At 34.1% G+C, this 25,000-nt stretch overlaps 1 protein-coding gene across 1 annotated transcript in view; it reads right to left on the bottom strand.

Moving 5' to 3' along the window:
- Positions 1–6,754: 6,754 nt before the first annotated feature.
- Positions 6,755–25,000, bottom strand: part of LOC145319062 (uncharacterized) — a 36,319-nt gene continuing 18,073 nt past the window's right edge. Inside the window, exons 5-18 of the mRNA XM_080160888.1 lie at positions 24,706–24,961; positions 16,317–16,622; positions 15,574–15,716; positions 15,348–15,413; positions 14,897–14,995; positions 14,575–14,717; positions 14,111–14,273; positions 12,601–12,666; positions 11,674–11,834; positions 11,383–11,459; positions 9,350–9,585; positions 8,730–8,816; positions 8,009–8,251; positions 6,755–7,525 (exon numbers count right to left, since the gene is read on the bottom strand). Of these exons, the coding sequence (XP_080017014.1) occupies positions 7,255–7,525; positions 8,009–8,251; positions 8,730–8,816; positions 9,350–9,585; positions 11,383–11,459; positions 11,674–11,834; positions 12,601–12,666; positions 14,111–14,273; positions 14,575–14,717; positions 14,897–14,995; positions 15,348–15,413; positions 15,574–15,716; positions 16,317–16,622; positions 24,706–24,961 (2,317 nt within the window). The 3' untranslated portion in view covers positions 6,755–7,254. The remainder of the gene's footprint in view (positions 7,526–8,008; positions 8,252–8,729; positions 8,817–9,349; positions 9,586–11,382; positions 11,460–11,673; positions 11,835–12,600; positions 12,667–14,110; positions 14,274–14,574; positions 14,718–14,896; positions 14,996–15,347; positions 15,414–15,573; positions 15,717–16,316; positions 16,623–24,705; positions 24,962–25,000) is intronic.

Raw genomic sequence — 25,000 nt, 5'->3', positions numbered from 1 at the left:
GGTTTTAGCCGCTGTTGGTTAATTGTCTCTCTCCTTTCTATGATGGTCTCAAAATTTGTTGGTATGCTGATTGTGTAGTTCATCTTGTCTCTAGGGGCATGTATTAGTTTCAGATTCTTTGCCATATCCATGAGTGTCACAGCATGGCTTTTTTTGCTGAGGAGTTGTCCTGGTTGTACTTTCCAGCTGCCGTTAACAGCAAGTCTTTTGTATGTCACCATGGCTTGTGTCTTAATGAAGATGTCTATTGGTTGAATGCCCAGCAGGACCTCGAGCCCAGCCGTGGGCGTCGAGGTCATAGCGTTGGATATTGCAACTAGTGCTTTTCTCTGGACTTTCATCAGTATGTTATTTATTTCAGTTGTGTTTATTGCTGTTATCCATGCAAAACATCCGTATGTGAGTGTTGGTCTGATGATGCTGCGGTAAAGCCAGCGTCCTATTTTCTGATTGACTCCCCAGGTCCTGTTTAACATACGATTACAATGTAACCATGTGTTGTTGGCTTTATCTGCTGCTTTTTCCACATGTTTCCTCCAGTTCAGGTTATTTCTTATGGTCACACCAAGGTATACATATTCCGAAACCCATTGAAGTTTCTGACCGTTCATTGTTATATCCAGGTATTTTGGTTTCATGCCTTTCCTGCAGAAAAGCATAACTTTTGTCTTGGCTGGGCTAAAGGTAAGCCCGTGTTCTCCAGCCCATTCTTCTAGTGTGTAAATATCATTTTGTAAGTTTCTTACACAGTCCTCTTCTGTTTTGCCTACACTAATTACATGTGTGTCATCTGCATAAATGTTTCTTTTACAGGGATGTATTTTTGGAAATCTGAGGTCTAGATTGTTTTTGGCCATGTTCCATAAATCCACAGATGCCACCCCTCCCTGCGGGGTGCCTCTGGTGGTTTGTTTGCTCGCTGATTCTCCATTTATTGTTGCTGTAACTGTTCGTCCTCTGAGCATTTGCTCTGTCCAGGCACAGGTTTCTCTGTCTGCGCCTATGTCTGTCAGGTTTTTGATCATACTTTTAACTGTCAGCATGTTAAAGGCTGCGCTCATATCGCAAAAGAGCACAGCAACGAAGTTGTTGTGCTCTAGTCCCTTTTCAATTGTGGCAAGTAGGGAGTGTATTGCATCCTCTGTTCCCACTGATTCTTTGTAGCTGTAAATGTTCCTGGAAAGTTCTTTTCTTAAAACTTTTTCATTAAGATTCCAGTATAGGCATCTTTCTAATCCTTTCAGTAGGAAGGATGATAGCGATAATGGTCTCTTAGATTTGGGGTCCGTATAGTCTTTTTTCCCAGGTTTGTCAAGGAAACAAACTCTCGTGTCCAGCCAACATTTAGGACTATAACTCAGTCTTACACTATGTCTGTAAAGTCTGACTATGTCACCTGAAATTAAGTCCAGTCCTTTTTTTAACAAAACAGGGTAAATGCCATCTCCCCCAGGGGATTTGAAATTACCAAAGCTGTTAATAGCAGCTCTAACTGATTCTTCATTTATTACACTATCCATATCTATCCTCCTATTATTACTTGAATGATCTATGGGTTCATCATTGTCACCTTCTGGTTCCTCCGGAAAGTGTTCTTCAAGCAGTACCTGCAGTGATTCACTTACTGTCTTCGTAAATTGTCCGTCTTTCTTTTTAATTGTTCCCATTTGCTGTTTCTTACCCCTTTTGAAAATTTTTTGTACTTTTGCTGCCGTGTCCAGTTTTGTCATTTCTGCACAGAATTTTTTCCAGTCTTTTCCCTTCTCTTTTTGTATTAGTCTAGCATGTCTGTTTCTTAGTTGTCTGTACTCTTCCCATCTCTCATCTGTTCTTTCCCTTCTTACCCTTCTCCTAAACTTTTCAAGTTCTTTTTTAGATTTTTCTAATGTCTTTCCCCACCATCTTGGCTTCTCTTTTCCCTTTTTCTCTGACTCTTTGCAACTCTCTTCAAACGCCTCTATTATGTCTTTCCTTAGGTCTTCTGCTTCATTATCTAATTTATCTCTATCTATTTCCTCGCTATCTATTCTCTGTCTACCATTTCTCTTACTTTGTAATGCTTGTTTATAATTTTGCCAGTTGGTCTTCTTGACATTTCTGAAAATACTAGTATTAATATTTGGTTGTGATTCAATCATAAAATCTATGTATTTATGGTCGGAGTGGCTGTCGTACTCACTTACATGCCAGCCTACTATTTTATTTGCAATCTCAGGTGTGGCTATCGTAATGTCAAGTACTTCCTCTCGAGATTTAGTTACAAAAGTTGGTTTACCTATTTCATTCATAATCATAAGCTGGTTGTCTAGAATATACTCCAATAGGGCTATTCCCCTTGGATTTATATCCGTTGACCCCCAAGCTGTGTTGTGGCTGTTAGCATCTGTACCTAATACAATACCTATACCATTTTCCCTGGCATACCTTATAGTGTCCTTGGTAATTTTCTCTGGTGGTAGTTTTACTGGTCTTACCCTTTCATCATTGGCCATGTACGTTGAAAAAAGAATAGTATCCTTACCGTTTAGATTAAAGAGTACTGCTACCTAGATAAGATAAGATTTAAGATAAGATTTATTTTCCTCAAAGGTACAACATGTTTTTATTAAGTATATATTATTCATAAAAGTTACTATGCTTTGATTGGTTTGATTCTTCTGGTTTGTTAAGTTTGGTACAAATTTGAGAATAATTTACATAATAACTATTATTAAGTACCTAGCATGGAATTGGCTGAACTACGTCTCCACCTAGTTGCCAAGCCAAGTTCGTGTAGGATAAAAATAACATTTTACAAGAAAAATTCCATGCAACATTGTACCAGATAGTTGGCATAACCCTTTAAGGGTTGTGGAGCCACTGGTGTACTTTGACGCTTGCCAAGCCGATACAATGTTATATGTGCAAAAAATCTTAACAATAATAATAATGATAAATAATGATAAATACAGTATCTTGCTGTGTATTTCAGACATCCTCCTACTATCAGTTGCAACTCCTCCAAGCATAAATTCGGAACAATTAAGGAACCAAAACCTTCGTGAGAAGTTGCTATTCCCGTTGTGATCCCTTATCAACCCTGTCCTGACAGGTTCCTTTGTAACAAATTATTTTCATTATAGAGTGGAGTTTTTGTCCGTGTCTAAGGACATCTCCACACTAGTAATTACAGGGCAACGGTAAATATCGCGACAACGCTGGTCCAAACCAATAATCCATAAAATAATAATAATAACGGTGAAAGTGACAAAGATATACCTGGATAATGTGTCTCTATATAAAAAACCGTACCTATGTAACGTACCTAGGTACCTAGGTGAACAAGGAGTAAAGTGATGGTTTCGATTCCTACGGAATCTGAGTTTTATTTCTTGGGAAGGGATATAAAATCCTCTTATGTACAAAATAAGAATAAAAAATAGGTTATATGCGATTCCTACGGAATCTGATTTTGGTATTTTGAGATATAGGGAGTGTGTCCCTAAGTATGTAAGGTTCGATTCCTCCGGAATCTGATTTTTGTGTTTTGAGAACTGGTCACAGCATAGCTGTGAGTGGGGTAAAAACATAAGGAAGTGGGACGGGGGGGCAGGGGGGGGGGGGTGGAAAAATAAGGGGAAGGGGGTTGGGGGTTGGTGCCCAAAAAAAAAAAACGTTATATTAATCTCACTTTTTTTATAAAAGAGAAGGGTGAAAGTAAAAAGTGAAAGTAGGCCATGGTAAAATAAAACTGTGGCGCGTTGTCGCGCGTTTAATTTTGGTTATAGCTTTGCTTTTAGTGGAGTTTTAATCTTACTGTTGTTTAGGCACGAAAAATGTTCGGAGAGGAAGATCTCGGTTAGTGAATTGTGTTAGAATTATACCTGTGATATTTTTGTTAGTTATTATACATGCTCTATTACCTGACTCTTTACTTTCATATATATTAACATTATGAAACATTTTTACCTTATTTTTTATTAGATAGGGTTCTTGCACAAGGGCAATTGCCCGCGCCCATCCTTTCCGTAGAGCTTGATCATCTTGTCCAGTCCAGTCCGTTATCCGTTCTCCTAGTGTTAGGCTGGCTTGACAGCAGTGGTGGAGGTTTATCTGAGTCAAGCTGGTGGCCCTGACATATTTGTCAGAGCCTGTCTGTTGTTGGTTAGTGCCTGCTATTTCCTGGGGCTAAGGCTATCGCCTTGAAGCCAGTTCTGACAGTCTCGATCTCGCTGACTATTCTTTGTCTTATTGCTGCCTTGACCTCCTGCTCTACATTTGACCCGTGGAGAATCAGGTCACTGAAACCTAACCTCAACCTGCCATTGACTGCAGGGTTTTTCAGCTTGTTGATGATTCTCTCATCTATCTGGAGCCCGATCTTGAAGAAACCAGCAGAGTTCAACGGTCCTATTTCATGTACTTTGAAGTGATAGAAACGAGTTACCCCATCCTCCTTGTACTTGAGAATAGGGTTGCAGATCTTGATTCTCATCGTCAGCTGTTCTAGCGTGTAATTTGTCCACTTGCCATGCACTGATGTCCACATGTTCCTGTAGACACGGTCCTCCGCCAGGTAGATGAAGTACTCAAGGGGGTCTACCTCGTCATCTTGCTCCGGTGGCTTCAGGTTCTTGGCTACATTTAAAATGAATTCCGCCATATCTTTAGTGCCTGCTGAGAGCCAGCCTACTCCTGTTTCTTTGGAGTAGCCAGCAACCGCATCATACTCAAAGTTGTCTCTGTGTTGCTGAATATACTCCATGTATGCTCCAAGGAGTTGGAGATCAAGCTCGTCCAACTGGGCTTGAGTAAGCTTTGCTTCTTCCATAGCATAAGATGATCACACTTTTACTTCAAACATGTATCTTTCCTTCTTTCGGACTATGTCCGAGAAGGATTCTTTGCTGAGATATGTATCGATGACCTCCTGCTGGAGTGGGTCCTCGGCTCTCACCTCCATCTCTCTTGCAGTTTTAGCCTTCTTGAGTCTCAGTCTTCTTTCGAAGCCTATAGATCTTTTACCGCCCTTAAAAATATCAACATCATCAGTATTAATAGCATCATTGTTTTGTTCTTGTGTCTTATTCTCTCTCAATTTCCTCTTTGCTTCTCTACTAAGTACATCTGTCCATTCTCCTTCATTGTCTTTCATTTTCTCCCAGATCTCTGCACATGTCTGTCTTTTCTTTTTAGTCTCAGTATCCTTTCCTCCTATCCATGTTCTGTCCATTGTTTTGCCTGTCATTTCCAAGTCCTCTAATACACTTTCATCAACTATTGATTCTTTGTCTGTCTCTGTCATTGTTAAGTCAGTTTCATCATCTCCGTCAAGCAATTCCTCTCCAAAATTCAATTTATTCAAACTCTCATTTATGTCTATCTTGGATTGGGCGTCCAGGTTTCCCCGGTCTCTGCCTTCTCCATTCAAGGTGCATATTGTCGTGTCCTGGTCGAAAAATTTCGATAGGTCTCTACGACAATCGGTTACCTGACTATTCGCTTTTACGGTGGGGCCCCCATAGTCAGGTCCAAGGGCTCCAGCGCCGTTAGCACCACTGGCTCCCCCATCTCTAAAATCTTCGGGTGTAGCGTTCATAGTGAGTGGTCTGTAAGAGATCAGAGTCATTAATAATAGACTATTAACAGAAACTATCTCTTGCGGAAGTAGAGAAAAAGTCTTAAAATTTACATTGTTGGTCTAAATTTACTGTTGTAGTGAAAGGTTAAAAAGTGTGAGAGACAACCAGATAAAGGTCCTAATAAAAGATAAACTGTCATAAAGTAAAATTATAGATGTAGCATCAGTCAGGTCGCTAAAAGCTGTGGTAAAATAATAAAATTTAATAGTTTTTAGGCTGCTACTAGCCTTGGCAGAAACTATTAAATACCTAAAAACAAATAAACAATAAAAATAAATTAAAAATATACGCTTCACACATTTGGAAAATTATTCACTTGTTGTAGAAATATCTGAGATTTTGAAATTTGGTGTACATTACCGACAGACAAGCAACTAGTTCTGACGAACACACATGCGTGTATCATACAGACACGTATGCATAAAACACACACACACATACACCCAGCCCAGCTGATTATATTTTTCGGGAAAATCACGCAACCTCATATAAGTATAATAGATTAATATGAGTCACGCAACCTCCCATCAAATAAAAACCAGCTTTTCACATTTCCCTCCCTTTGTCATTGACCCTTTTTAAGTGGACTTTTAAGAAAGAAGAAAAACCCTTGCAATTGCTCATTTCCTACGTTCCTTTGTTTGTGATTGTGTGAAACTGGCCCTATTATCCCTATGCATGAAAACACTACTAGAAAAACAACACTTTTTAGGTCCATGATTAGTTCAGGTTGGTTTAGGTTCAATCTAAAGATTTCCCCCTCCTTCCCTATCCAGTCTCGCGTGGAGAGATTAGATTTTTGACCAGTTCACATCACAATCTAGTTGTGATCTGACCTGGCCCCTCCTCCAAAAGCTCCGGACGCTCATGGCACCTGGTTGCTGCAAAACCCTCAGTTTACCCGCGGATTTTACACCAACCTGAGACCTGTGTTTCAAGGGATGGTGAATATGTTAATTTCTCTCTCTTATTATTTGGGAATCCTACAACAACAGTTACTAGTTCTATAAATGCAAGTATGTCATGAAATAAAATCCTGTATTTTAGGCAATGCTTGATTAGAATCATAAATCAATATTCTGCTTTGATTTAATGGTTGTTGTCATCCTTGTTTAAATAGAATCAACTACAACTTTTTATATAAAATTTATTTCGTTTACATTTTTAATTGTCAGGTACAATAACTTTAGATCATTTTTTTCAATAAATTTGGTTCAATATTAATATTTACATTATAGTACATTTTAAATACAAGAAAAAATAACTTAAAATTGAACATACGTATACGTATTAGTAAATAAATAATTAATTGTGTAAAATGTAGTTTTACATTTATAAAAAAAAGTGTAATTTTTAAGTTTTAATGCATTTTTTACAAGAAATTATTTTTCAGATTTTGAAATAATACTTAAAAATCAGGGAAGGATGAAAATCAATTAATCTACTGCACAAAAGCAAAATGTGTACACATTAGGTTTAATTAATGAAATTATACTTAAATTTATCAAATGAAAATTTCCGAAAGGTATAATTTGAATGGCTATACCATTAAACATGTCTTTTTATTACATAATTATTTTACAAAATTCTTTATTGGTTTTAAACATATTTAAAACCAATGTTTTAAACATATTTAAAACCAATAAGCATCAGAAGAATTTTGTCTTGACGGATTTTCATTCCGGCGGTTGAAAATAGGATACGGCACAGGAACCGACACCGTTCCCATTTTTGTAATTTTTATCAAATTGGCGGCATATTTTTCATTGTCGTTATCATTTGCCGCCAAGGCGGCTTTACTCTTGTTGACAAAGAGGCGGGCTGGCTTGGCGGGTGGCCGTGAGGAGTGTAAGTTCATGGAGTGGCTCTTCTTCTTCAGGTTGCACCCTGACGGCGGCTTCTCACTAAATATAAATAAATTAGTATTTTTATAACATTATTTGGTTTATCCTTAAAAATCAAGCTACCCACTGAGTAGGTTTTAAGCCATTTTCCACTAACATAAATACATACAGAAAACAGAGGTGAATTCTTTAAAAAACTTTTGTCTCACTAAAATCCTTTTGTCCCATTAAAATTTTAGTGAGGCAAAATTATCTCCTCTAAATTTTTAGCGAGCCTCGCTGATTTTAGTGGGGAAAACTGATTTTAGTGAGGCAAAAGTTTTTTTAGAATCCATCTCAGAACACTATCACACCAAGTAATTTAAATTTATTGAAACATACTGTAATATATAAAACTTTTTCCATGCTAATTATGCATTGATGATATCAGGTTTTAAAATCAACCAAAAGAAAGAAATGGCTATTTTTAGTTAAAGGGTGGTCAAAATGGACAGATGAAAAGCATAAAGGATTCATAAATACTAAACAGTAAATAAAAAATACCTATTTTCAGGTCGAATCTGGATAACAATCTTATTATTTGTATTCTCCAGCTCTTGTAAATCAGAAACACTTGGAGGGTCGGAGGACAAAGTTTGAGGATTGCTTCTCAATGAGGAAGATGTCTGAGTATTACTTCTCAATGAGGATGAGATTTGAGAGCCACTTCTGTGTGAGGATAATGGGCGTGTATCAGAACTGCTGCTTGACTTCTCAATCAAATCTTTGTCTAACTTTTTGGATTTCCTAAACAAAGTTTATCTTTTTAGAATAGTAGGATGTCTATGTGTCTGTACAGAAGAATCTCGCTAACCGCTAAACAGATATTGTTCTCCTTTAAATTTAGTTGCTCAAATGTCCCGGAAAGGATCCTAAATTCCTAATTGTTTTGGAGGAGGGTTTTGGAGAAGTCACCCTAAAAAAATGGACTACAAAAAAATATTCTTTAATTTTTCAAATTAGATTTAAAAGTAGAGGGGATGGGACGAATTCCCCCCCCCCCCCCCTTCCACTACCTCAAGGGCCCATAGTTGCGTCTAAGGGCGTATCCGCTAGTTATATAGATATAAAGTAGAATAATTGTTTCTTTTGATATATATATAAGTGTCTCTCTGTTACTGAATTTTATCTTTTTATACAATTAAATTCAAAATCTTTTAGTCCATTTAAAACTAAGATCAGATAAACAGTAAATTTACTTCATTTGCATATAAAAATCACTTACTTATCTTCACTAAACTTTGATTTTTCTCTGGCCAGAAAATGTTTCATTGCCTTGACGAGGTGCTTCGCTCTTTTGCATAACTGATCCCTGCAAAATAATGAAAATAACATATAAACAAGAACAATTGTGTCTATAAGTAGCGCGGCAATCAAATTCAAAGATAGCTTGAATGAAAGAATAACAGTAAACTGTTAGCTAAAATAAAGATTTTAAAAATTACGAAAAAAATCAAATAAACTGTTAATAAAAATACTGAAAAATCACGAAACTTTGTTAGATTAACCTTTATATAAAGAAAGACAATTATAAATGCCCATATAGAGTAGCTGCGCTACTGAAAAGGTAAATATTTGTTATATCTATGATGTCAAGTCTAGTTTACCAATTCAATTAATGACACCTTGAAATAAACAAAGCATTTGATGAACTTTGATAGCTTTAGACACTAATTATCCTACTTCTCTTAGTTTTTGCCAAATATCAAGAGAAATATCCCCAAGTAGCGAAGAAGCACAAAATTAATAAGACTATTTTGTCTACTTTTGGGTAGTAATTTCAACAAAGCATGAATGTACAACAAAGAAAGATAAGATATCGCTATTACAAAATCTGTTGTCTACCTGCTTTGAGGAGTTTTAGGCGTACTGCGGCCACTCCCACTGTCCGTGCTCCTCCCACTGTCCTTGCTCTCCAGTGATACTCCCTCAACCTCCTCTCCCACTCCTTCTCCAGCCATACCCATGCTTCCCCGCCCCCTCTCCTCTTCTCCCCTCGGGATAAGATGACCGTCGGAGCTGTGACGAGTGTAGTTTTTAGTTTTTGATGTCAGACTTGAAGAACTTGCGGAGCTTGGAACCTAGTAAATTCATATTTTTATATCTCACAAGAAGTTAATGCAGGAGGGAGGGGACGTAGCACTGTAAATTAAGCTGGTAACCAAAGTTTTATTACCAAGTTCGTTGGCTTGGATACAGGTATTCAAATTTACATTTTCAGTCAAACTAGAAGCGTTCAAACTTTTCGACCAAAATGTAAATTAATAAAAAAAGTAATTATGTATCAAAAATAGGGATTTCCATCATTTAACATCCATTGTCTTATTCCTACAGATACAGAGTTTAAGTAAACTTAAAAGTATGAAAAGAATTTGGGGACCTTAGATTTCTAGATATATGATATATATAACTATCGACTCCGTCTCTAGCATCTAGAGGCTCTGTATTCAAATGGCCAGAAATGTGCTAGAAAAACATCAATTCAAGACTAAAATATAAAAATATAGCCTAAAACAATGTGAAGCGAAACCAGACAAAAAAAAACTTTCTACTATACAGAATATTACTTTATTTCACTTAATTTTACAAATACAATCTTTTAAAAAATTTCAAATAATCCAGAATTAAAATAGATTTAAATCAATATCCTAATATGCATTTTAATTTGAATTATTACGTAATGGTGTTATTTGATATATTTTATTTTATATCTACTTATAATACTATACATAGTATATCCTACTCTTATTTGTTATAGAAAAATATTCATCAAGATTAATTTCTTTTTCCTTGAGACATATGTAACCCTTACACCCCTAAAGACATAAAATCAAAGGGTTGTTATTGGTTGGTCTTCTTATGTATACATACAACTTGTAAATATGTATACATAAGAAGACATGAGCTTTAACTTATCAAATATTCTGTTTTTTAAAAATGTCGTTATTAGTGATTTATTGGCAATAGTAGTTACTATGCTATTCCTATTATCACTGCATAATACTCTACTATTTCATTTAAAATGCTTCTAAATTTTATTTGCAAAATATCAAATTTATGTAAATTAATATCTATAGTTAAGGAAACCAATAAAATTAAAGTTTCATAATTTATAATTCTTTCTAAAATTAATGAATTTAAAGATTAGTATAATTAATGCTTATGATATTATGTAACTTAAGAGTATGGTGTATTTTTTTATCTGATATATTAATCCCTATAATAAAGTAAAAGGATCTCTCTCTGTCTGTCTGTTTGTACCGCAATGCCGATATGGTTCTCCTTTACCGTGTAGCTTCGCCTAATCATGGGAATATTATGGTGGAGGGTACCACCACCCTCCCAGAGAATCCGCCGAAAATCCCCCAAAAATAGAAAATGCCACCTAGCGGATATTTTTCACATAGATTTGGAAGAAAACAATTTACGTGCCCGTAGAGGCCTCTAGGCGGCGCAGCCGCTAGTAGAAATGTAAAGAAACAACATTCATAAACGAGAAGCTCAACAAATAAGTCTTGAAAAAGATGCTTTAGAAATTTGGACTTAAGTTATTTAAATTCAGAAAAAGGATGACATACTTACAAAGTTGCTTTGAATATAACATATTGTTTCTAATAGTCCCAAGAATCAATAATAAAAAATAAAGTTAAAAGGGTGATTATTTTATTATAAACCAAGTGTTTTTTTCACAAGCCGTCAAAAAACGAAATAATTCAAAGAAATTTTTTCTGCTAATGCTCACAGAGTTGCTATGCTTTCATAACTATACCAAACTATTACAGGAATCATCATGCAAAGAATAATATTTATAGGACGATTCTAACATGACCAAGATAAGCTAAATGGAGATCCAAATATTAAAAATAAAAAAGAAATACCTTATTTGATTGTTGGTGAAAAAGTTTTCTTTTGTTTATTAAAGTCTTTTCCAGCGTTGATGTTCTTATCGATTCATCTATAAAAAAAAACATTGTCATTGTATACATTTTTTTTTTCACTCGGAAGCAATATACTACCAAACCCCAAAACTTTTATTTATTATACTTAATAATTGTTTTATAAAAGTTAAATTAAACTTCATTGTTGAATCTAGCTTATTATTGCTGAGCTAATGCTCTATATAATATATGTCCGTACGTCAGTAATTCTATATTTGAAAAAAAAATTACCTTTGATTGTGGTTATATTTCGTTCACTTTTCGCCGCTCTCAGTGGATTTTTGGGGTGGTGGCTGTTTAGCCTGCTCCCATTAGAAATTATTGAGGGGGCAGTGTCTGTTTCATCTCCCCCACCATTACTGCTCAGGTTCCAACAGCTTTGATTTCCCCGCCTAGAATTATTTTTGTAAGATTATTTTCTATGAAAGACATAAGTATAAGGAAGAGGGGGTATCCACACCTCCTTAAAGGTTTTCATCCCAATGGTAAAACCCTGTTTACACAACTTAGTTAAGGTGTAGGACATAAAATAATCTGTAACCGACCAATTAAAATTAAATAAAAGTAGCCAAAGTTTCGGTCTAACGAATAAGCTTTTTTATACATGGGGTTCGTAACCCCTACAAAAATAATCTCATTCCGAAAATTTCCCCGAAAAGTAGTATCAATAGGTTAGCGTCTTAAGCGTCAACTTGAATGATGGGCATACAACCTATTACTTTAATTTTTAATACCTAGAAACGTTAATTATCGCGTGCAATTTGATAATTGTATGTGGTGCGAATATTTCTGCACTTTTATGGATTCTTTTTTACAAGTTTTATCAGGTATCTCTTCAAGGAAAAATATGTAGAGAGGGAGGGAACATTGGGCTAAAATTACACTGCACTGGTATCTATGGTTTTATAACCACGTTATCTTTTCAAGAGCTCAAAGTCTGTTAATACATTTATTAAATTCTGATTGGTTGGTTTTAATCTAGTAATGTCTTAACTTTTCAACCAATAATTTTAAAGAGTTTTTTTGTCCACTTTAAATTTTATTTATAACAATTTATTCAATAAAATTCCTGGCAATTATGTCAATAAGTAGCGAAACAATAACAAGAATATATTTTCTTCACCTGACAAATACTAGATACTAGAGGTGTAAAATTACCTTTTCTCGTCTAGTTTTGAAACATTAGAACGATTGCTTGAAAAACCAAGACTCGATCTGCTATCCCTAAAATTAAAGTTCTTATTATTATTTTTGAAAAAATAGGCTTATATCGAACCTAATACTAGTCTAGCACTTTTCAATTTACGCTATTGCTATGGGTTATAAGCTTGTCGCGCAGTGATATTCATGAACAAAATTGTACTTGTTTAGTCAGTTATAATTAGTATTTTGTGATTCTTAATATACAAATATATGAAAATATGTAAATTTATTAGACATAAAAAAAGATTAAAAATTAAAAAGAACAAGATATTCTTCATAAGGAATTAACTAAGATATGAATAAGCTTCATGAAAACGTTTTCAGCAAATGCCACTTCCTTTGTTTATCTAGAAATTTTTTTTTTTTTTTTGGGGGGGGGGTCGAGGGTTTGGATTATCATAGAGTATATTCCAGGAAAGCAAAACTCAAACAGTCCTCCGGTTAAATATAGCCAGGGAGAGAAGGTCCCCTTAGTTTTGTATACACATTCTCTCATTTGTTGACTTAAAGACTCTGAGGACTTCTAGATTGTGCCTACAAACTAGTAGTGTCCATACAATTCAAATTTAAACTGCGGAAGGGGTATTTTGGTTTACTATAAATAGTATTTTACATTAATTTTTGGTAATTGTCTAGATAAGACAGACAGCAGAATCACTTTCCTTTTCCATTTATGTAAAAAATGGATTGAAACATGATACACTTTTAATTAGATTTAGATTATTGGTGGAGAAGTTCGAGCACAAGTTTGTACAACCCAATCAAGATTTAAGAAAAGTATATTTAAAGTAAATGATTGGGGGAAACTTTGGGGACCAGTATAATTTTCACTTCGTCAGTTATATTTATTACTTTTTGACTGCTCCAGCAAAAAAAAATGTTTGGACTAGAGGACATACAGAAAGAAAACATATAAAAACTTTGTTTTATAGATTACAATTTCCTCAGCCATTTATGTAAAAAAAAGGATTGAAATATGATACACTTTTAAGGTTTCATATCACACTTTTTAGTAGCTAAGCTACTCTATAATACACTTTGTCTTCCATCCGTAAATTAGTCAGGCCGTCTGTAAAGCTATGCATGAAATATGATTTTCACAGCTGATATTCAAGATAAATGTCTGATTTTTTATGTTAGGATTCCCTATACCAATGACCGTTCAGTGTGTAATTTATTTTGTTCGTTGGTTTGTCAGTCATACTACAAATGTTCCATGATTTTTCTGTGCTTTGCTACTTATGGATGTTATCATCCTTGTTTCATTCTATATAAATAACACATGCCTTAATACATCTACTTTTTTACTGGAAAACGTATTCATATCTTTTGAAATAATCTTTAAATTATTAATGTAAGTGTATTATTTTAAACTGTATCAATATTGCCTTTTCGTTAGAATTTCCAATTTACATTTTAAGTATAAACTATTTTTGTAAAGTTATTCTACATTTGTCATTTATACCTGCTATGTTTTCCAACAGACGCATAGCCGTTGCTCATCCAATCCAATTGATGTTGTTGGCGGTAGGAGGCAGCTGGCGGCGGCAAGACGCCACCATTTCCGCCGTTAAATCCGCCCCAAGATTGGCGGGATTGGGCTCGGTTCATAGCCAAACTTGATTCGCCTAAAAAGAAAAATATAAATGATTATAAATAATATCATTAATAAATCAATTGGTAATATTGTAGTACTTTAAAAATAACTAGCAGCCGCGCCACTAACATCTAGGGGCTCTGTATTCGAAGAGATAGATAAGGTCAGAAAATAGCGTAAAGCAAGACTTATATCTAAAAACTTAATAGTCTAAAACCATTCTGGGACCTAATTAAGCTTTCCTGAAACTGAGAACTAAATTCTTAGATTAAAGACCATTCAAATAGGTATACCTAAACATACATACTCTGTTTTAATAAGGACAATATTACCTAGAATGCTGCCGTACAAGAGTCTGTTTTGTAATATCTGTTCTGGGCGCAGCTGACCGCCACCCAGAGATCCAAGACGACCGCCAAGTTGCTGTTGAAAATCCGCGAAATCTGACAGTGAAGAATTTGGCGGGAATTGAAACCTGTTTTTTGGTACATTTTTGCCCGTGGTTGCCAAAATGTAATTGAAAAGGGAAATATTTGGTATAAATGATATTATAAATTTTAGACGTAAGAAAATTATCTTTAATTTAACCTATTTTTATTATTTTCTACGGAAAATTACGAAAACTCCCTTTAATTTTGGCAACCATGAGTTAACCTGTCGCTGTTATTTCTGGAAGATGAATTAGTTGATAACTGTTCGGACACCTGGTCTAGGAATAAGACCAACTGATTTGTAGCTCTCTCATATACTTTCCTGAATAATAAAACATAGCTATTAGCCACTATAGAGATTTAAGCAAAAATTAGATAACAGAAACAATATGTTTTATAATTAGAAAAGCACAGGGATAATATAAGATAAGAAAATGGCAATAAGATTAATGTACATCCCCAATTATAGTAATCAAAATTACCCCTTTAATATACGAAATAATGGTTGTAATGTTTGGACATCACAAGTTTGAACCAACCATCAAGATTTAATATAAGTTAAGCCAACAAATGATGATAATTGTTTATAAATTTTTAGTACCAGAACATTTTACAGTTGGGTACTAGAAGTATATAAATACTCTTCCTAACACATTTCAGCTATTTTTTTATACCTGGAATCCTCCATTTTGCTGAGCTGCCAGGTCAAATGATCCACCTCCTTCTCCAATGCTTTGTATCTGTAACATTAATTATTATTCGTATGGAATAAACATTGAATACCTATGCATTTTACACTAAATAAGCTAAACTAACCCCCTACTCCCCTCCTACTGGATTAACGGACTGACCAAAAAATTCCAGGGGAAATAGCAACCATTTAAGTTTTAACCAACTTACTTTCTAGCAGATTCTTTGGCCATGAGTAGTTGAGTATTAAGATCTGTGTTCTCCCTTCTCAGATTATTGATTTCTGACTCCAGATTTTGTATACACTCCATTTCATTGTTCAACCGTGCTCCAAAGGATAATACAGTTTCAACCTAGAATAGAAAGATAGATAGATACAAAAATAGATAAACGGTTATAAGGATATTTATCATTGTTGAACCGTACACCAAAGAATAATATTATTTCTACATATGATAGACAGGTGGACAAATAGATAGACAGACACCAAATGGATATTGTTCATTGCTCTAAAGGATAATACTGTTTCTACATAAAATAGAAAGATATATAGGTAGATAGTTAAGTAGATGAATAGATATTAGGATATATTTAGACACGCTCCTAAGGATAATGCTGCTTCAACCTTGGTTAGATAGATGGATATGTAAATATGCAGATAAATAAATACACAGAGTTTTTAATTCTGTTTTAACCTACAATGGATAGAAAAATAAATAGATAGGTGGATAAATAAATACACCGATAGGTGAATAAGTGTATAGATCAAAAAAATTTAGTAAGTATTTTTAATGTGTTTATTACTGTTTCAACTACCTAGATAGATAGTACGTTAAATGTTAGTTTAATGAAAACACTGCAATTCTTATCTAATTAAAGCAAATAAAGTTAATAAATCTTATTCATTAAAAACAAAGCATTTTTCCTTAATTAAAGAAAATAAAAAATAATACCTTTGAAATTTGACTGGGGGTAGAGCACGCCATTTCGGGACCTGCCCCCAATCCCAACAGGGAATCCTCCTCGTTATAATTATACGGCGCGCCCACGAAGCCACGCGCCGAGTTAAAAGCCATGGAGTGGCGCGGTTTCGGGGTGGGGTAGTAGCCCCCGCCCCCAGGCAAACATGGCATCGACTGTCGGAGGTGTGAGGGGGTGGCCAGGTTTTCTGGGTAGCTGTCCAGACGGAAGTCAGGTTTTAACACGGGTTGCGATGGCTGCTGCTGCTTGCTTGGCATTTTCTCATTCTTGTTGCATTCCTAAAATAAATAGATCAATTAGAAACCTGCTATTGTAATGCATGCAATGGAAGGCCTTGGCTCATAAAATGGCAAAATACAAATATGGCAAGCTACAAAAACAAGTTCATATAAAAACTTTATGGAAATACAAATATATTCGTAACTAACTGCGCAACAAATTCAAAGAAAACATATCTATTTTACTTGTAATGCAGCTTTGCATACCCGAATTTCTATAATTGCGTCCAATGTCCTATCCCTGGTTTTAGGCCATAAATTACTAAAGTGATAGGATAGGTTACATAACATTTCAGTCCGTTTCAGGAAATAAGTGATACATATATTTAATAATATCACATAACATGTGAATATGTATTGGAAAGAAATAAAAACATAGGATAAACACGATTTGTTTTGATGACCCAAAGAGAAACAAATGGACGGGATAACAATTCTATGAATTTCATATTTGCATATCTTTATTACGAAACAATACATGATTTTTCAGTGAAGCCCAGAACAAGTTTTATTCAGAGGAAATGACTCGGACTTGGAGCATTGTTAGCAATCATTTTTATAAAAAAAATATATTTCTTTAACCCTGTATAACTTTCTAGCTAAACTTACATACATTGTAGTTCCTATAAAACAATCAAGATTTGAACAAATAAATTTAAATGCTCCCATTTAGTCCTTTTTTAAATAAAAATTAGAAAAAATAATTGGCAACTGTGTATGGTACGAGTTATAGGAAACTCCTAGTCCGATTGGGCTGTTCTTGTAAGGTAAGATTCACACTTGTCAATTTTCGTTAACTTAAATACAGGATGTTGTACGAACTGATATAAACATACGCACGGACGAACTGATTCAAATATAGAAATGCTTTTTTTTGGAACATAAAGTAGTCAGTTTGATTTGTCTGTAGCTTACGATTTTGATAACTATTGATCCGATTGAGTTCTCCATTTTAGGGAAGCTTCAGATATGTAACAGGGTGGTTTTATGTATTTCATTCTTAGTATTGCTTTAGGCTATTCTTTGCCTCACCACATGTAAGTCTTCGAATGGTTAGAAGCTATTTTCTGTTCAGTGGTTAGAAGCTATTTTCTGTTCAGTGGCTAGAAGCTATTCTCTGTTCGGTGGTTAGAAGCTATTTTCTGTTCAGTGGTTAGAAGCTATTTTCTGTTCAGTGGCTAGAAGCTATTCTCTGTTCAGTGGTTAGAAGCTATTTTCTGTTCAGTGGTTAGAAGCTATTTTCTGTTCAGTGGTTAGAAGCTATTTTCTGTTCTTCGATCCCTGCTTCTTCGAATACAGAGCCCCTATAAGCTATGCCAAGGTCAGAGGCACTAGTCAACAAAAAAAAACAGACAGAAAAAGAAGTTTTAAAATACAATTTAGATTGAATGAGGAAACATCCTGTTTAACTAGGGGAGTTGGTCGAATTAGTTGAGAAAATTCTCATCGTCAATTCAGGGAATGGATATAGTATGCGTGGATATAGTGACAGGGGATATTTGTCGTCAGTTTAGGTTGCTTATATGGACCTAATTTATTGGTCAGTTCGTTCATCCAGTAGAAGGGGTGGTGATGGGGTAAAGGAGGTGAATCGTTATGTTAGCCATTATGAGTATCACTTTATCATAGTACATAAAAATCTGGTGCAACATCCAAATAATTATGTATCAATTGTTTCGGGATAAAAGATTTGGTAACATAGGCGTGTGGAAAGGGGTCGGGTGTCGACTCTACGAGTCTACACCTTCCTTAAAATAAAAATAAGAAAGGCATGCAATCTCCCTAAGTTTACCAATATCTAAAAAAAATTTGGTCACGCCACTGTTTGGCAATTCTAACATAAACCTACAAGCTACAGAACCTTTTGGTTTCCATTTTTGCAAAAAATTTATATTTATGGGGGCAGGTTTTTATCTTTTAAAAGAAAGAAAACATCTCCCTATCAGAAAAGTATTTATAAAAATGGTATTTTCCCCTCAAAATATACTCTTAAACCCAGTTTATATTTTAGCAGTTATTTGGTATCTCTTACCCTACCAAATTTCATTCCTTTTATTCTTTCCTTTATTCTAGAACCCTGACGCCTTCAAATTACATAAATTATCCAATCTAAAGTGCTAAATTTTACAAGGATGACATAATACTAAGTACGCATAGCCCCCGGCGAGTAAAAATTGAAAGATTAGTGTTTATTAAACTACCCCTTGGCGAGAAATAGAATTAGATTTTCATGGCCAAAAATACGATTTTGTATCCTAATGGATATAGAATATACGTGGTTATTATGACAGGAAAAAATTATCGCCAATTTAGGTTGCTAACATGGATATCATTTATTGACCAGTTCGTTCATCCAGTAATAGGGAAGGGGATGAATGGGGGGGGGGGGGTCGTTATTTAAGCCAGTTACAAATTTCACTATCATTTGATAGAACAATAATGATAACATTCTTAAAAAAAACGACATAACTTAAAACCATCCCATGACCAAAAGGTATTTAATACCTAAAAACCATAGAATAATTAAGGAGAACAGAAAATTAGGACACATTATTAGGAACTAAATGTAGTTTATCATCCTTATATAAAAGTAACAGGATCTGTGTGTGTGTTTCTGTCTGTACCAAAAGGTCTCGCTAACCGCTTAACCAAAATGGTTCTTCTTTACAATGTAGTTTCTTATTGGTCCTGGGAGGGTTTAAACTATTTTTGAAAAAGGTACCACCACTCTTTCAGGATAAATTACGTTTAGAAAAAAATTATCACCCAGCCCCCCACCTCCAAAAAAAAAGAAAAATAAAAAAATTATTTTTCTTAAACTAAAATAGATTTCTACCCCCTCCCACCTTAAGTGGCCCTATGTTTCAGTCTAACTAAATATGTATTTTTTGAGAATAATTATCCATTTCTATTGATTTGTGTGAAAATTTACTAATTGATAATAATTGTAAAATATCTGTGTTGTATCAATGATGTGAATCCTATAATTTGACACGTGATGATAAAAAAATTGTTGTTGCTCAAAATTGGGGAGGGGATATAATTAAAGGGGGGGGGGGCGAAAGTGACACTTTTTGAAACCAAAACTAAAAGTCAAAGGAACTCAACTAAAAAAAGAGTTACAGGTCTGACATTTTGCATGGCAGTTGCTTTATAGGGGTACAATATGGAACTGTGAAGAAACGGCGTCGCAACCACCGAAAACCGCCGAAAAAAGGCAAAAAAAATTTCGGCGGGAAACGGCGGTTTTCGGCGGTTGCGTTGCCGTTTCTTCACAGTTCCATATTTTACCCCTATAAAGCAACTGCCATGCAAAATCTCAGACCTGTAACTCTTTTTTTAGTTGAGTTCCTTTGTTGACTTTTAGTTTTGGTTTCAAAAAGTGTCACTTTCGCCCCCCCCCCTTTTATGTGTTGGCTTAAATCTAATCTATTCTTAAAAAACTATGGTACCCACCTCCCCTCCCTAAAAGTTCTAAAATCTTATGGGTTTTCTTATTTCTAGCAATTTGGGGCATATTAAATATATGAATAATACATATCTATATATTTATTTCAGTTGAAAATTTTTTTTTTATATCATGACTCTTAATTGACGAATGTTTACAATATTTAATGTCCGTTCGTTTGTAAAAGATAAAGCTAGTTTATACATTTGTCCTATTGATTTCAAACATGGCAGTGAGTACAATTACAAGCGAGGTATCTCAATAATAAAGTCAAATGGAATGGACGTATGTCCAATACATTCTGTATTTAAATAATTTGAGAAATATTAATAATTAATAAAGAATTTGTGTTCAGAATTTCTAATTTCTAATATTTACATGTTATTGTTTGTTTTCCTGATTTTTTATGGATGTTGTCTTCCTTGTTGAATGTTTCTTTTTTAGTACTTTTAGTAGATTTCCTGGCTTTAATTTATGGGAACGAATCAGATAATTTGTATGCGAGGGATTTAGGCATACAAAAAAAGTAGCATATCCGTTTTCTTCAAGACTTTTTTTATAAACAGGGTGACCCAAAATTTATTTTAAAATTATTAATATTGAATAGTGAGCGAATGTTCAATTAGATCTCGTAAAGTAAACGAATGATAGCTCCACAATTTTCAAGAATTTTTTTTTTTCAGCTATAGACTATTTAGTATACAATTTTAAAAGATATATAAAATGAGACCGATCTATTTATTGAGACACCATGTGTAGTATGTATATACATGAATAGAATAAAAAATAAATATGAAACTTAAAAAAAATAAACATTTCCTATTTATTCAGACACACTGTATAAGTCATACATGAATAGAATAAAAAAAAGTTTGAAAGTAATATTTAACATACACATTTTGGTGGACACACTGTATTATTATTTAATTGAATTTTTGGGGGGACACCCAGTATAAGTCATGGTAATGTATACATGAATAGAATGAACGGAAAAGTAAAGAATTGAACCGTATCAATAGTAAACAGAGTTTATACAATCAAGTAAGACAAAGTGCGTTTGCATGTCTGCTTGTTTGAAAGAGCTAGTTTTACCAAACTAATCAAGATTGAATCCAAGTACCCAAAGAAGGCGTTGGGTGTTAATATTATTTACAATCCAAAGTCCCCTTTCTCCAAGGTTTAGATTTTGAATTAAAAAAGAAATAATAATAAACAAAACATTCAATATTTGCCGTTTTACACGACCTCATCTTAACTAACAGGGGACTGGAGGTTATACTCTTTTTAATACACCCCCCCCCCCTTAATTAATTTAGAATTCTAGGCTCCATTCCCATTTCACTTCCCCCCCCCCCCCCGTGGGAAAAAGCATAGTTTCTACTACCAAATTATTTCAGTGTTTCTAGAAAGTTATTTATTTTAAGAATGTTGTCATGATTTGATTATTTGAAGTCTTTTTTGTCGATGTATACAATAGTAGACTGTAATTCAGTAAAAATGAAATTATAAAGTTTTTGTGCAAGTGGTTTATGATGTACTCGTAACTAAAAGTTTTATAATCATGCTCTCTTATTCGTTGGTTATTAATTTTAGTTAAATTTTAATTGATTTGTTCAAACTAGCAAAGTTTAAACCTTTAAATAAAAATTTGTAATTCACTGAAGGGTTAATTTTGTTTATATTTATTGGAGATTTGCATCAATTTGCCGTCGATGGCCCTTTCTCTTAAGATCCCACATTTTCAGTAGTTTAAGTTGTGTGTGTCTGTGTATTAAGATTGCACTAAGCGAGAGACTGCACAATCTAAATACTGCGTAGATATTGTATAAAATTTGCTGGTTTATATGTCCACCAGTTATGCGTAATCCATGCATGGAATTGAAAGAAACAAGTATTAAAAGTTCATCATTACATGCGGCCCCGCAGAGGTGGGGGGGGGGGGGAGGGGACATGTATCCTGTATTTCAAAGTAGTATTAATGTCAAATAATATCTCGAAACGACCACACAGGGGATAAGCATGCAGAAAAACAATTGATAAAACAAGACAGATAAGTGTCATATTCTGTAATCTACTCAAAAAACCATTAAAAATTGAGCTTAATGGAGAAGTATAAGGAACATAAAAGTATGATAGCTATTTTTAGTTATTTTGTAATACTAATTTTATCATTTTTTGTTGAAAATTTGTCCCTTTTTCTATGATTACATACATATTTATATACATAATCAAGTCTCAAAGTAACTAGGTGGAATGTAACAAGATAAGAAATCGTATTTTATGATATTGTAACCATAGATGCCTACAGGGGGGGTGTGTGGGGGAGGAGGGATAAAGCTGTGATTACCCCCCTTTGAAACCCATGTTTTACCTTGCTATTTTTTTTATAAAAATATATTAGAGTACTACCCTAAATCCTTTGAAAACCTCATTTACCTCTTTAAAAAGGCTTGGGCGTCCTTGATTGTATATTGCATAAACGGAATTTTAGAATCAAACCACTGATCCTCAATGTTGATAAAAATATTAGTTAATTCTCGCATCGAATTATAAACAGCTTTCCGCGGATATAGAATGTAATCTTATGCTTGTACATTTTTATATTCGTAGAAAGCAGGATATAATACGATGCTAGACATAGTTTTTTCGTATGGATGAGATCCGGTTCCTATCTACCGGATTCGAATGAATACGAGAAAATACCTTTTCTGTAATTAAAGCATTGGTTAAAAAGTTTTGACACATCTAATTTAAACCAATCAATCAAGATTCAATGAAAAGTTTTTAAGCCAGCGAATGAAAGAATATTTATTTCTCGCATCGTATTATAAACAGCTTTCCGCGGATATAAAATGTACAATTATAAGATTGAAACCAGTTTTTTTAGACCCGAGATGCCGAAGGTACGGGCTTAAAAAACTGGTTTAAATCTTCTGATTTTACATTTTATATCCGCGGAAAGCTGTTTATATTACGATGCTATATAGTTTTTTCGTATTTATGAGAACCGGTTCTCATCCACCGGTTTCGAATGAATACGAAAAAAAGATTATTATCATTACTAAAATCAATACTACTCTTTATGATTACTCCATGGGGCTAACATAGAGTGCGTAGTGGATACAAAATAGAAAGTTAAAAATCTTTTTAATTGAACGATTTTTTTTATACATATTCATTGGGAAATTTTTACGTGATTGGCGCCATGGATCACAGGGGACAGGGATAGGTCTTCTAAAGATAATTTTAAATAAATTTGATAAAACACGTTTTTATCAAAAAAAAAACTTGTGATCTAGAAACCACCATTTTTTAGTTATTCATCACTGTGGTCAAAATATCTTTATAATATCAGTATGTCGATATTTTGTCAGCTTTGTCTACTTTTAGATAATGTCGACAAATAATAGAAATTGTCGTTGGCTTAATAAAATTTTTAAGTGGCCAATAACAAAATCATTTAAAATGTTTTTACGTATCTTTATCTCTGTTCGTTATTCTTTCTTAATTAAAAAAAAAAGAAATTTTGTCATTGAATTGAAAAGGGTAAAAATTCGTAAGTTTACAAGAAATTTTTTTTTAAATATATGAATATAAAATATGTAATACAAGCGGCCAGGCCCCTAGAGACACCTCCGTTTTTAATGTTGGTTTTAAATAAAGGCAAAATCGGAGGGTGGAGGTAGCCTACTCCAAAGTAGTTATCAACCTTCCAACGACCTATAAGATAATTCACCAATAAGTAAAAGCATATAGGTTCAGCGGCTATCGAGATCCTATGGTACAGACAAACAGACAAATACACATCCTGTTACTTTTATATAATGACTAGAGTTGGCTCGATATAATTATCTCCCTATTGGCTAGTTTTCTATATGCATATCTATTTCCCAATAAATCTATTTTCCTCACCCGGCATTACTATCTAAAAGAAAGTAAATATTTAATAATTTAAATGATTTTTAAAAGATTTTTTTAAATTATATTTTTTTCTTTACATTACCATCACCAAAGGGTTAATGATGATGATTACAATTTTAGTTTAATATTTGAACACACGAAATGTCGCCACAATCGAATTCTTTTAAAACATAGTTTTCTTAAATTTATCATATTATAAATTTAAATTTTCTTTTTTATGATTAGAAATTAAATACATCAATATAAGGTAAATAGCAACATGAAATGAAAAAAATGAATTTATTTTTAATAAAGTAAAATAATGGATCTTATCGTTCTGGGCAATGAGAGTTTATTATGGATTATTGGAGCACTATGAGTTTTAATCATATATTCCTTGGAAAACTTGAGCTCGATTATAGACATTTATTTCCTATATAGATCTGACATGGATCTTGAAGCAATTAAGCAGGCCGTTTTGTACATGTTAAAAATTGGAGATTTCATTAAATAAAAGTAATCGCAAATATACTTAGTAAATAATTTTCATCAGAATAAATTTCCTTGGCAGTTTGATGACCCTTTCATTGCCCCAGGCGAGACCTTGCATTTTTGTATGGCATTTTGACACATTATTTATTTGAAGAACGTTCATGTGATTTTGGCTTTGGGGGGGAGGGGGCAGAGGTTAGCGCCTATGTCACGCCCCAACAGAGCATATCAAATAAATATTACCTTTCTAACTTTATTCTGAAGACCGTCAAAACCATTTCCAATGTATTCATTATCATCACTGTTTTCAATAGCATTTTTATTTTCACTGCCATAGTTACGATTGCTGGTACTAGCCAATTCTAAATTATCACCGATTTCGTCATTGTCTGGTCGGCCGCCGCCGTAACCGTTATCATTTAACGGCGGCGCGCCGGCAGCATCCACAGATCTTGTAGAACGAGTCAGCTGGTTGGAGGTAACGGAAGAACGGGAGGATCTAAAATAAGAAAATGTTGGTGCTTTCCCTTGTACCATA

Source organism: Acartia tonsa, chromosome 5, assembly GCF_053477335.1.
Source record: "Acartia tonsa isolate MP-2025a chromosome 5, ASM5347733v1, whole genome shotgun sequence".
Lineage (NCBI taxonomy): Eukaryota > Metazoa > Arthropoda > Copepoda > Calanoida > Acartiidae > Acartia > Acartia tonsa.
The sequence above is the reverse complement of the archived record's forward strand: the minus strand, read 5'-3'. Positions and strand labels throughout refer to the sequence as shown.